Source organism: Triticum aestivum, chromosome 5A (assembly GCF_018294505.1).
Source record: "Triticum aestivum cultivar Chinese Spring chromosome 5A, IWGSC CS RefSeq v2.1, whole genome shotgun sequence".
Lineage (NCBI taxonomy): Eukaryota > Viridiplantae > Streptophyta > Magnoliopsida > Poales > Poaceae > Triticum > Triticum aestivum.
The window spans coordinates 503,187,711-503,200,899 of NC_057806.1; the positions used below are offsets into that span (position 1 = coordinate 503,187,711).

The 13,189-nt window shown below is 42.2% G+C and overlaps 1 protein-coding gene across 1 annotated transcript; it reads right to left on the reverse strand.

Moving 5' to 3' along the window:
• Positions 1 to 680: 680 nt before the first annotated feature.
• LOC123107383 (protein PSK SIMULATOR 1) lies at positions 681 to 8,952 on the reverse strand. The gene is made up of 16 exons (XM_044529367.1): positions 8,759 to 8,952; positions 7,191 to 7,488; positions 6,842 to 7,097; positions 6,485 to 6,710; positions 6,256 to 6,406; positions 5,940 to 6,158; positions 4,106 to 4,431; positions 3,931 to 4,023; positions 3,737 to 3,824; positions 3,587 to 3,635; positions 3,402 to 3,508; positions 3,119 to 3,307; positions 1,595 to 1,708; positions 1,430 to 1,506; positions 1,258 to 1,302; positions 681 to 1,183 (listed from the first exon to the last, which is right to left on the reverse strand). The coding sequence occupies exons 2-16, from the start codon at positions 7,380 to 7,382 to the stop codon at positions 988 to 990; spliced, it is 2,328 nt and encodes a 775-aa protein (XP_044385302.1). The 5' UTR covers positions 7,383 to 7,488; positions 8,759 to 8,952; the 3' UTR covers positions 681 to 987.
• Between the last annotated feature and the right edge of the window lie 4,237 nt (positions 8,953 to 13,189).

Genomic DNA, 13,189 nt, shown 5'->3' on the forward strand with positions numbered 1-13,189 from the left:
ATTTGCCATCAGATCGTAGTTAGCCCACGTATATTGGGATTAACAAGGCCCGGCATAATGATCAAGGCCACTTCTCCAGGTGTTCATCGTTTGTTCTTGCACTCTCCATTCTCCAAAGAGAAATCGATGGTTCCGATCAGGCGATCACGGAATCCGAAATTTACTGCATGGTCGTGTTCACAAAGGCATATGCTCTTCATTCTTTCTGTGCATCCACAAAATGATTCTACTTGTGATGATTGATGTTTGATACTTTTGACAAATATTGTTTTATTGCTTCTAACAATCTGTACTTCTGCCACTGGATTAGATACATAAAATTTTCCAGACGTGATTGCTGTGGGAATAGTTGCTTTTATTTTTTTACTCCATGTTCATACTAATGCTTACTAGATTTAGACAATGTTATTCTTATGTTCGAGCTCTGCACGAGTAACTCGTTTGTCGTATGTTTCAAAGGTTGCCATAAATCGCGTGTCATCATACTGATTGGCGAAAAATTATATTTCAATAGGTCAAGCAAAAGTAATAACATTTTATTTAGCAAGGATATTTTGATGGTATTTTACAACTTTATACAATAAGCTGCAACAATAATAGATAAAAGTTATGTTTTGAAGAGCATGTCAAAAATCCAAATGACACATATAAAAACATAAAGAAAACCTAGCTGTGCAAACGTGAGGTCACCATTTCTAGTTGTCTATTAAACTGAGTGAAAGCTTTCTGTCTAAAATCCCAGAGAGTTCTCACAAAAGCTTCATTAACAAATGAGAGCCTGCTTAAAAGCTGAAAATTCACAAGAATCGCCTCATTTCTCAGCGTTAGAATTGTATGATGCATCTGAAAAGGGCGAAAAATCAGGCACCCACGGACACCACATCTCCTCGTTGCTTCGACGGTGTAGGTTGGATGATAAGTTCATTCAAATGCTTGAAGTTGTGCTTGTCTCAATTGTTTATCAGAGCCTTCATAGTCGGCTCGTTTCTAGTCCGCGGGCGAAACAAGACGATGAAGAGCCAGAACAAGGTCCAGTATGTAACCTTCGGTCCTCTCCTTGCTGGCGTAGTAGAGCGTCTCTACCTTGCTCACTTTGGCATCTGCATGGGCGAGCATGTAACTGACACTGATCCGACTTTCTTGTTCGAACCAGTTTGCTTCATCAACATCGATACCCTCAATCCTGACACAGTGAATTAAATCATGAGAGCCTGACAGGACATTGCAGTTTATATACATCTATTATGCGCTGCGTACCCTTTCATCTCCCATTCTCCAAATACTCCATTCACGTGGTACCGCCTGATATTCATCAAGAAGGCAACAAATTTAACCGGGAACGTACATCGTTAAGAACAAGATTCCAGTGTCTAGTTATCTGTGCAGTACTATTAAAAGTAGTGCTGTTCTGTTAACTTGCATCAAGTACCTTGTGGATTCGGCAGCTGGCACAAGCCATCGCAGTACCCTGTTCATTTCAGCTCTCACCCCTGCTCGCGTCATGTTCTACAAGATGCAGAGGCAACCGAGATGACAAGGTATGGATTTGCTATTTTGTACACGTTATGTTTGCTAAAAAGGGTGTGCTACTTACCTGATCTCTGCCGGGACTACGCAGCTGGGTATGCAAAACTGGCTTAATCTGAGGAGGCAGTGCTTGGTATAATGCCTCCCGGTCATTTTGAGGAACCACCGGTGATACCAATGCCTGACAGTGGGATATGTAGTCATTAAAGCATAACAAGAGTCTATGATTGGCTGGGGAGAGGGTTACATCACATCCTGATTTGGAATGCTAAGCTCTTCATGTGGCAGCTTTTCCAGGATGCAATATGTGTGTGTGTGTGTGTGTGTGTGTGTGTGTGTTCTCTTTAAATTAAAAACAGTGGCAAAAGCTTTGCCAAATTTCACTGAATGAAAAGTTTATGCATAGTGTGGAATCAGTTCATCACATGTTCTTTGTCTGTGGGGCGGCGAAAGTGGGTTGGGAAGTTGTTGATCTCCCCCGGGAACTTCATGTACCCTAATCATTTGTGGCAACAATTTGCTTGGATGCATGCTTATCTCCCTTTTGGGGACATATTTTGTACAGATGCTTTGGAAAAGGAGCGGAGTCTGTTCTGATCATAAAGTGATCCGGTCCCCTTATAACATTGTGTTCCATGCTTGTTCTTTGTTGCTGTGTTAGGCATTTGGGCAGGGATACAGATGAAGATAAGGCATTGAGAAGATATTGCGGCTGTATTGCTTCACTATAGTAGTTTTTTGGCCTTGGCTTTACTCCTGTCTGAAACTTCTGTTGTAAGGATCCTTAATTTCGGTGTTCAAGTTGGTGTCACAATTACTATTATATAAACTTCTGTTGTACTCCCTCCATTCCTAAATATAAGGCTTTTTAGAGATTCCAATACAGATTATATATGGAGCAAAATGAGTGAATCTACACTCTAAAATGTGTCTATATACACACTGGCGGAGCTTCGTGAGGGCAAAACAAGGCCGTGGCCCGCCCAGCTCCAGAGACAAATAAAACTCTTTTGTACATGTAACAGCTTAATCCAATAGCATGTCTCCCTCGCATCCAGCTATGAGCTCTCTGCCCCGATTCAGCACTGAGCAAGCCACTCAGAGATGTAGAGGTCCAATAGCTAGGCAGTCGGGCGCCGCATGTAGCAACCCCTACGGTGACCCATCCCTATGCCACGACGGGCGTGGCCATGGCGGCTGCCAGCGGCTAGCCACCGATGAATTACCCAGGCGACGAGCACAAGACCATAGAACCAGCAGGCAGCTAGCGCACAAGAAATTTCGTTTATTTGTCCAAATTTTACTTGACAACATCATCCTGTTACCAGTTTCCCTATACAGGCAACCTGAAATTTCACTAACTCATGCCTACTTAACTGTATGGTTTAGAAAAAAAAAATTGGCCCGCCCAACTTATTTGTTGTAGCTCCGCCACTGTATATACATCCATATGTAGTCCGTACTGAAATCTCTAAAAGGTCTTATATTTAGAAACGGAGGGAGTAATTTCCAACTTTACATAATAAACATGCATGTGGTTTCTTTCAAAAAATATTTACTGATATATAACTTGATGTCAGGGGAGGCATACCAAAGCTTTTAGCTGCAAAATGACATTAGCATAATGCAACGCAAGTCCAGTAGCTCCTAACGTTTTCGTGAGGTTGATAGCTATGTGAAGTTCTCCAGATGATTGCTCTGCATTTGCATGACTCTTCGAGAAAGCTTCGTTGATTTGAAGATGCATGAATTCTACGATCTCCACAAGTTTCTCCACAATCTGCAACAAGACAACATGGATAATTGGCAATTCCATGACTAGACTTAGAATGAAGAAACACTAATAGCAAATCATCGTCACCGGGGGTTATTACATTGTCCATACTCTTTGACCAAAATGATTTGCTTTTCAAGACCTTCACCGCACCCCTTTGGTTCTTGATAGCATCAATTTGTTTCCTAGCAGGAATAGCCGCTACATCTGCATATAGTTGTTGTATAATTAGAAAGGAGAAGAGACTCATTGAATGCAAGTGACGACTTAGCTAGCTTGTAGTACAAGAAGCGTGCTCAAGTCTGTCCAGTGCTAGCATTTCTTCATGTAGAACCTGAACAAATGGAAAATGGAATCTCAGTGTTTTGTCAGATGAAAACATCTCTCCACAAGGATGTAACGACTGTGCAAAAAAAAAAAAGAGTATATACTAACCCGGATGTGTTGTGCCAATCTTATTAGATACTTCATACTGGGAGGTACCTCTTCACTGAAGTTCTTAGATGGCAGTGGAGAATCACCTCTGTTCATTGGCAAGAGCAATGTATGTAGAAACAACACATAAAGATGAGGCATGGTGAAGACATGGACTCCACAGTGAATTAACTGGCAACCGCGATAAGTTTTACCTGCAGAAATATCTACTGAGATTGTGCCATTGACAATCTTCACACAGATCTCCAAACCTGGCAACCTCTATCGAAAATTGTCTCACGTCCTCTCTGCATAATTCCAACCAAATGCATGTAAGGTTTTTCAACAAATATAAACTGCTAAACAACCAGGTCCAGCAAATCATGTTACCGTATGTCGTCTTCAATGACAATGGACAACTGACTGTAATCTTCCGAAATAAGACGGCGGACACCTTCAGACCTCAGCATGCCCTCTTTCAGGTGTCTTATTCTTTCTTTAGAGAAGGATTTTATCAGATTGGAGGCCTTGACAATTGTGTTGGCGATCTCGAAAGCATGGATCGATATCTTTCTTCCTTTGGGAGCAGAGCGGAAAACGGCGCTCATATTTGTAGAACTTGGGGAGGATGATCTACTTATCATTCTGTTCAATTTTGCTGTTAAATTGTTGGAATTCACATCACCACACCCTGCAAATGCGTCTATTTCTGATTCCTGTAAGATTAGAGGAGGCCATGAACTTACTATATCGAGCACTTTTGTTTTAGGCTAGTAAATTAACATGCAATGCTCTTCCCTGCAAAAAGAATTAAAAAATGCAATGCTCGACTACTGAATTAAGATAAGCTCAGCAAAGTTTACCCGTATGTGCTGTTCTGATTTGTGTGCTTTGCACCTCTGTAATCTAAAACTATTTTCTTCCTTGACTAAATACATGAAGCAGTGCTACTGTAAATTCTTTCGAGTGAGATTTTTTTTGACAGAGGAGCTCTTTTAAGTGACCCGTATGGGCTGTTCATGGGCCATATGAGGTTTTCTACCAGGAATAAAATCAGTAATTCAAGAGGAACCCTCAAAAAAAAGGAGGAAAGATAGCATGTACACATAACAAATTAGAAATTCCCTCAAAAATAAATACACCTAGCATTAAGAAAATGAGAGATTAAATTGACCATACTGGCCTTTGGATAGTACTTGATGACCTATTACTCATCTGAGGTAATATGTGTATCAAATGTTGGATAAATAAAAGGACGGTCCACAACAATTTGGGAGCACCTTAGATCCTTAGAAAAATAATTTCAACAGATATCCAGTTGACCATTCTTGTAAAACAACGCATAAATTTTATTTAAAAAGCTCCATGAATGGAAAAGTTAGATAAATTTCAGTTGGCAAATTCTTACGAGTTCAATTTCCCTTTCCTGTACTACAATGAAGATGTTTTCTAAAGAACTTACCATAAGAAAGGATGGTATATCAGCTTTTTATTGAAGCAATAAAATTAGTTTTTTTATATTGATGTATGTAAAACTCTATGGTACAACTGTCAATGGAGTGCTAGCTTGAGAATGTGTTTACTCCATATGGATGGCGTTTTAGTCTTGATTGGTCCTCCAGCAACCTTAGGATGTTTATTTCTTTTGTAATGCTATATGTCAGTCAATTTTTTTTCCTAGTTTGGACGCTTGTTTGCTTGAGCTATCCCTCTTTATTCTAAAAAAACTGACTCCTAATGCAACATCCACTTTAGGTCACATCACTCTAAAAATATTCCAGTTTTAAAAACTGACTCCTAATGCACCTTGAAATTGCCTTAATTGTGTCAAAATTAATGTATGAAAATTTAATATTTCAATTTATTTTTTGCACTTCAACAACATTTGATCTTCACAACTTTATGCGTAAAAATACAAATTTTATGTAAAAATATTTCAGAATAAAATGCAGCAAAGCGCAGGGATTTACACTTAGTTTGTATCAATTTAACTCTATGATGCTGTGCCGTCGCAATGCGATGTTTGGAGTTAATAAAATGCTCTTTATTGAAAATAAAAACTACTCCCTCCGATCTAAATTAAGTCGCAGTTTTGAAGTAAGGTTAGTTTAACCTTAGTTCAGGGTTTAGGGTTTAGTTTAACCTTAGTTCAAAACTGCGACATTTATTTTGGATAGGAAGGAGTAGCATAATATGTACCAATGCACGCCATTACTTATCATACCTGGCCCACTGCTGGCACATCATTCATGTCAAAACAATATTTTGTGCTTTCCAATTCATTCAGCGTTTGTAATATATCCCATGCAGAGGGCCTTTTACTGGGATCGGGATTAAGACAATTTAGTCCTAATACGATGCATCTATTTACTTGCTCGGAACATGTTTCCAACGCTGTATAACTTAGTGTTTTTTCCAATCTGTGCCTCCAATTTGCAATCACCTACAAACTTGCCACAATAATTTAGCATATCATGAAAATGAAAATGTTGGATTTATTCATCTTACTTTTTTTTGTGGGATGGATTTATTCATCTTACATTCTCGATGAAGTCCTCAAACGGTGTTTCACTACTCTCGGGATATTTCCTGTGTCCCGTCATTAACTCTATGATTATAATGCCTAAACTGAATATATCTGACTTTGTTGTGATCAATCCATTTGTTATGTACTCGGGAGCCATGTATCCACTGCAGAAAAAAAAATGATACATTTTTATATACTAGATCAATCGAAAAACAATGAATTTCTGAGGAGGAATAGCTTACAATGTACCCCCACGACTTCTGGTGATAATTCGAGACTGTTGTCTGCCAAAGAGCCTAGACATACCAAAATCTGCAAGCTTGGGCATCATATGATCATCCAACAATATATTTTGGGGTTTAAGGTCCAAATGAATAATGCGGCACTCATCATGAAGGTAATGCAAACCGCTGCAAACTCGCCTAATTATATCATATCTTATGTGCCACTCAAGTCCACAAGATTCAGCTGTAGAAATAGAACAGAAGAACCACTATATGCATAAAGAACCAATATATGTATATTGTATCATCCAACTTAATTTATGCCAAAATAATGAAGTATAAAGGAAAACAAGATCTGGCTACAGCACAACATACCAGAAAGATGCTTATCAAGGCTGTTATTTTCTAGATACTCGAAGCAGAGTAGTCTTGTCCGCGTTTCAGCCATGACATATTTCTCTCCTACTTGCGTCGCTTCCCACCGTGATTCAGCGCAGTAGCCTACAAGTTGTACTATATTTTGGTGCTTAACCCCGATAAGATAGGTGACCTCATTCTGGAATTGATCATCTTCTAGTTGCATTTCAAAAAGTTTCTTCACAGCAATCATTTTCCCATTTTGAAGCATCCCCTGTCCAACCTCCTTTTCTCAGTATAGACATTTTCTTTGATGATATTCTCAAAGTGGATAGTGAAGAAGAAGAAGAAAAAGAATCCACCATACCTTGTAAACCACTCCATACCCACCTTTTCCGAGTTCTCGCTCCTTGGAAAAATTGTCTGTGATGGCTTTAAGAAATTCTACTGGCAGGAAAATTGGAGTGACACTTGGCTCTTGTAGCATGTTCTCAAATATACCAAAATCCATAGTGTTTGGCAGGAAAGTATTGGCATGCGCACTAGCTTCATTGCCCATTTTCTTATACTCTTGTAAAGACAGCAATCGGTTATGACGGTCCGTTTACCTCCGTATCCCCTTCTTATGTGAGCCAGTCTTGCAAACAGCTGAGATGTGACCCTCTCTGCTCCAAAGTTGGGATAAAAGTTGTCAGTAAGTATCAATAACATATAATGACGACCGATTAGGGTGTAACATAGGTTAAGTTTGCATCACGAGTGGTTATGGCTCGCCTTATAACATAGTCTAATTTCCATTATTTGTAACAACGCGTGGGCGATATAATTTAATTTTTACTGTATTTGGCTAGTATGTTGAAGGAAATTTGCAGGTGCACCTCAAAACTGGGAGCATCTGTTCAACAGGATCAAAATGAACTTGCCACCCTTGCGACTAAACAGGGGTGAGGAATAAGTAGTACCCCTCCCTGATCTCCAACAAAATCTGCATCCATCTTGGGATTAAATTACATACAAGCACAACCAATAATAATAATAAGATGAAATTACGGGTGTGAAGAAAGGTTCTTTCCAATATACTACTCTCTCCGTCCCAAAATTCTTGTCTTAGATTTGTCTAAATACGGATGTATCAAGTCACATTTTAGTATTAGATACATTCGTATCTAAAGGAATCTAAGACAAGAATTTTAGGACGGAGGGAGTACTAGTGCAGTAAGTAGTGAACAAAACCTTGATTGCCATTTATTACCACCGTCCCAAATTACTTGTTTTGGATTTACATCCGTATTTGGACAAATTTAAGACGAGTAATTCGGGACGGAGTGGGTAATTGCCAACAAGATGACCTGGACGTGGACATATATAAAGAAGAGAAGCTAAGGCGCAGAAATAGGATAAATTGGGATTGTTGTGGAATTAAAACAGATGACTGAAAACAAATTGCATTTTTCTTCTTCAGACAGTAGGCTTTTCACCCGGGGCTATAGTTGAGGCCGGTACCTATCCCAAATTCCAAACGCCTCCCATAAAAAAAAATCCAAACGCCACCCCTTATATGTCCTTACTAGTGGCGGCCTTCTCCATCAGCCGGCACCCCTCCCGCCCTCCGGCAGAGGGGAGCTACCACATCTTTGTCCGGCAGAAATCCATGGCTTCTGAGATATCGCGCGCTCATAATCCGGCCGCGGGAGCTTTGCTGCAACACAAGGAAGTTCCGGCGATCGGCGATCGAATCTGAACTATTCTTTCTTTTTTGAAATTCGAATCTGAACTATTCTTTCTTTTTTGAAATTCGAATCTGAACTATTCTGCTACTACTGTATCCTACCTACGCGAGAGCATGGGGAAACGAGGCGCGCGGGAATGACACCAGTGTCAAGGGAAACCCCGATCCCGTGAAAATCCGTGATAATTGACGCATTGATTCCTTACCTGGACAAGAAAGATCAAAGGCCTGCGTCTGCAGCGCGGTGCAGAGCATGAATCGAAGATGTCGGGATAGCTTGACCTTGACTCCGCCAAAGGGCTCACCGGCTCCGGAGATGAAGAATTGTTGGCTTCACCTGGGCTGTGCAGACTGCAGTCTTCAACTCACAAGTCACAATGATGGTGTGCCACGGTCTCTCTCTCTCTCTCTCTCTCTCTCTCTCTCTCTCTCTCTCTCTCTCTCTCTCTCTCTCTCTCTCTCTCTCTCTCTCTCCCTCTCTCTCTCTCTGGTTCTGGTTCTGGTTCTGGTTCGCAAGGTTTAAGAAAGCGCAGAAGTAGACCATCTTTTTTTAAATCCTTCTTGTATATACTAATCAAAATCAATATTCTCTATACCATTACAAAAATCACCACTTGGATACTACAGAGCCGACCAAAATAAATAAGCTGTTCTTCAAGTTCTTGATTGATCGGACGGTAGAGTGTACAAAGACCGAATCCCACTTCAATCACTCCCGTGTTAATCATCTTCCCATCACCTTCCAAATTAAATATAGTTATAAGCGTTTCAGCTCATATCCTATCCCCACACGCGACACAATATAGCGACACTGCAACGCTCACAAAGCCTCTGATGCGCTGCCGGCCGGTTTCCTCCTCGCACTCTAGGTGTTCGACGAATTGTGCACAAGGTTTTTTTTTTTTGCTTTCTTTCTTTTTAGTTGTGGACAAATGAGTAGGTGGTAATCAAAACTATTGCATCGTAGATGAGTTGTTCTCCGCGTGATGATTCCTCGCCGTAAGAGGAATATGACATGACCGACGAGGAGGACATTACTTTGATCTTGATGATGCACAAGAACAAGAAGCCCAACAAGCATGGTGGTTCCGTTTACGAGCGAGAGGTGATTCGGAGGGATAGGCAAGAGGCGCACGCTAGATTGATGCGCCTCTACTTTGGTCCACCCTGCTTTGGTCCATCTCCAACATATCAAGGGCGATGCTTTCGTCATCGGTTTAGGATGTATTCGGTTTTGTTCCTTCACATTGCCAACTATACAAAGCAACATGCTCTGACCTTTGAATGGAGGAGGAATTGCACCAACAATCTTGGACATAGCACCATCCAGAAGGTGACTGTCGCATTGCGCATGATGGCATATGGTGTTTCGGCAGATTTTTTTTGCGGGTGTTTTCGGCTGATTTTTTATTTATGATAACTTGGCAATGGGAAAGAGCACTTCGATCTTTTATGTCAAGCGATTGCAAAGGTAGTGGTTGAGGTGTTTGGGCCATAGTATCTGAAAGCACCCAATGCTCAGGACATGGCAAGACTTTTGGAGATGAACTCAGCCCGTGGATTTTCAGGTATGCTAGGGTTCATTGATTGTATGCACTGGAAGTGAAAGAACTGCCCTGCGGCATGGGAGGGACAGTTCAAAGGACAAAAGAAGGATGTGTTGGGGAACGTAGCATAAATTCAAAATTTTCCTACGTGTCACCAAGATCTATCTATGGAGTCATCTAGCAACGAGGGAGGAGTGGATCTACATACTCTTGTAGATCGCGCGCGGAAGCGTTCAAGAGAACGGGGTTGATGGAGTCGTACTCGTCGTGATCCAAATCACCGATGATCCTAGCGCCGAACGGACGGCACCTCCGCGTTCAACACACGTACGGAGCAGCGACGTCTCCTCCTTCTTGATCCAGCAAGGGGGAAGGAGAGGTTGATGGAGATCCAGCAGCACGACGGCGTGGGGGTGGAAGTAGCGGGATTCCAACAGGGCTTCGCCAAGCGCTGCGAGAGGAGGGAGATGTGTCATGGGAGGGAGAGGGAGGCGCCAGGGCTTAGGTTAGGTTGCCCTCCCTCCCCCCACTATATATAGGGACAAGGGAGAGGGGGAGGGCGCAGCCTTGCCCCTTCCTCGAAGGAAGGGTGCGGCCAAGGGGGGAGGAGTCCATCCTCCCCAAGGCACCTCGGAGGTGCCTTCCCCCTTTAGGACTCTCCCCTCCTCTTGTCCCTTTGGCGCATGGGCCTCTAGGGGCTGGTGCCCTTGGCCCATGTAGGCCAAGGCGCACCCCCTACAGCCCATGTGGCCCCCGGGGCAGGTGGCCCCACCCGGTGGACCCCTGGGATCCTTCCGGTGGTCCCGGTACAATACCGATGACCCCGAAACTTGTCCCGATGCCCGAAATAGCACTTCCTATATATAATTCTTTACCTCCGGACCATTCCGGAACTCCTCGTGACGTCCGGGATCTCATCCGGGACTCCGAACAACTTTCAGGTTACCGCATACTAATATCTCTATAACCCTAGCGTCACCAAACCTTAAGAGTGTAGACCCTACGGGTTCGGGAGACATGCAGACATGACCGAGACGACTCTCCGGTCAATAACCAACAGCGGGATCTGGATACCCATGTTGGCTCCCACATGTTCCACGATGATCTCATCGGATGAACCATGATGTCAAGGACTTAATCAATCTCGTATACAATTCCCTTTGTCTAGCGGTACGATACTTGCCCGAGATTCGATCGTCGGTATCCCGATACCTTGTTCAATCTCGTTACCGGCAAGTCTATTTACTCGTTCCGTAACACATCATCCCGTGATCAACTCCTTGATCACATTGTGCACATTATGATGATGTCCTACCGAGTGGGCCCAGAGATACCTCTCCGTCACACGGAGTGACAAATCCCAGTCTCAATTCGTGCCAACCCAACAAACACTTTCGGAGATACCCGTAGTGCATCTTTATAGTCACCCAGTTACGTTGTGACGTTTGGCACACCCAAAGCACTTCTACGGTATCCGGGAGTTGCACAATCTCATGGTCTAAGGAAATGATACTTGACATTAGAAAAGCTTTAGCGAATGAACTACACGATCTTTGTGCTAGGCTTAGGATTGGGTCTTGTCCATCACATCATTCTCCTAATGATGTGATCCCGTTATCAATGACATCCAATGTCCATGGTCAGGAAACCATAACCATCTATTGATCAACGAGCTAGTCAACTAGAGGCTTACTAGGGACATGGTGTTGTCTATGTATCCACACATGTATCTGAGTTTCCTATCAATACAATTCTAGCATGGATAATAAACGATTATCATGAACAAGGAAATATAATAATAACTAATTTATTATTGCCTCTAGGGCATATTTCCAACAGGATGCCACCATAGTTCTTGAGGCCATGGCTGATAAGGAGGCATGGATTTGGCATGCAAACTTTGGGATGCCTGGTTTTTTCCATGACATCAATGTGCTACAGCGGCCACCTCTCTTTGCCAAGTTAGCCAATGGAGAATCACCATCGATGGAGCTCCCAGCAAATGGCCGCACATACAACATGGGCTACTACCTTGCAGATGAGATCTATCCAAAGTGGTCTACTTTTTTGAAGCCGATTGCAACTCCTCATGGTAAGAAAGAACTCTACTTTCATAATGCTCAAGCGGCCGCTAGGAAAGATGTGGAGAGGGCTTTGGGAATTTTGCAAGCCCAATTTGCTATTGTGCGAGGACCGGCTAAGTTTGGGGATCAAGAGATCCTTTGGTACATCATCACAGCATGTGTAATCATGCACAACATGATCATTGAGAATGAGCATGATAAAGATTTGGATTACACATTCTATGAGCTCATGGGAAACACGTGCAACTGCATAGAAGGGAGGACCAAATCCGGCGTTTTCTTGAGGTGTACCATGACATTCGAGATGCCGATACACTCGTAGATATTCAAAACAATGTCATGAGGGGAGTGGTGGAAGTGGCACGGAAAACAACATCCCTAGTTTCATCTTATCGTGCGATGAATAATTTGTGTGATGTGTGATGAACAATTTGTATAATAATTTGATGTTCTGGATTGATGAGCAATTTGTGTGAAATTTATTTGTTTTGTAATCCCTTGAGAGTTTGATATGAATATGTTTAATATGTATGCAATTGTCGGTGCCCAATATAGGGCAGCTATTGAAGCAAACCATTTTCAGGTGATGCAAAATGCACTGCAAAACTATTTTTGGCGTACATTTTATTGGGTTATTGGAGATGCCCTTAGTCCCCCACACCCTCTCCTTTTCCTGTCCCGCGGTCTCATCGGGGGCAAAGAGAAGAGGACATGGGACCCATTCGTTTCAATTTTATTTTTCTTAGCTTTTGTTTCTCTGGCGGCCTCTCTGGTGGCCTCAAAATGGTGGTGGGATATTTCAAGCAAATAAGTATCAAAATGAACTTACTAACATCAAGTAGTAGTACCATATGGAAGGTTTCCAACAAATACTACTTCAAGACATATATTAACCCAAATTCAAGTGATAGATTCACCATGTGTGACGTACACCACAGACCACACGACTTGAAAAGATTTTGATAAGTCATCTATCCATCTCATTTCCCACCAAGCAGGGGAATGG

Excerpts from the sequence above, each read along its gene's own strand:
- LOC123107383 (XM_044529367.1), bottom strand. The coding sequence starts at position 7,382 with ATGGGCAATGAAGCTAGTGCGCATGCCAATACTTTCCTGCCAAACACT. Across the intron at positions 6,159-6,255 it reads TTGAGGACTTCATCGAGAAT|GTGATTGCAAATTGGAGGCA; the intron begins GTAAGATGAATA and ends GCAAGTTTGTAG. Across the intron at positions 1,507-1,594 it reads GTAGTCCCGGCAGAGATCAG|AACATGACGCGAGCAGGGGT; the intron begins GTAAGTAGCACA and ends TGCATCTTGTAG.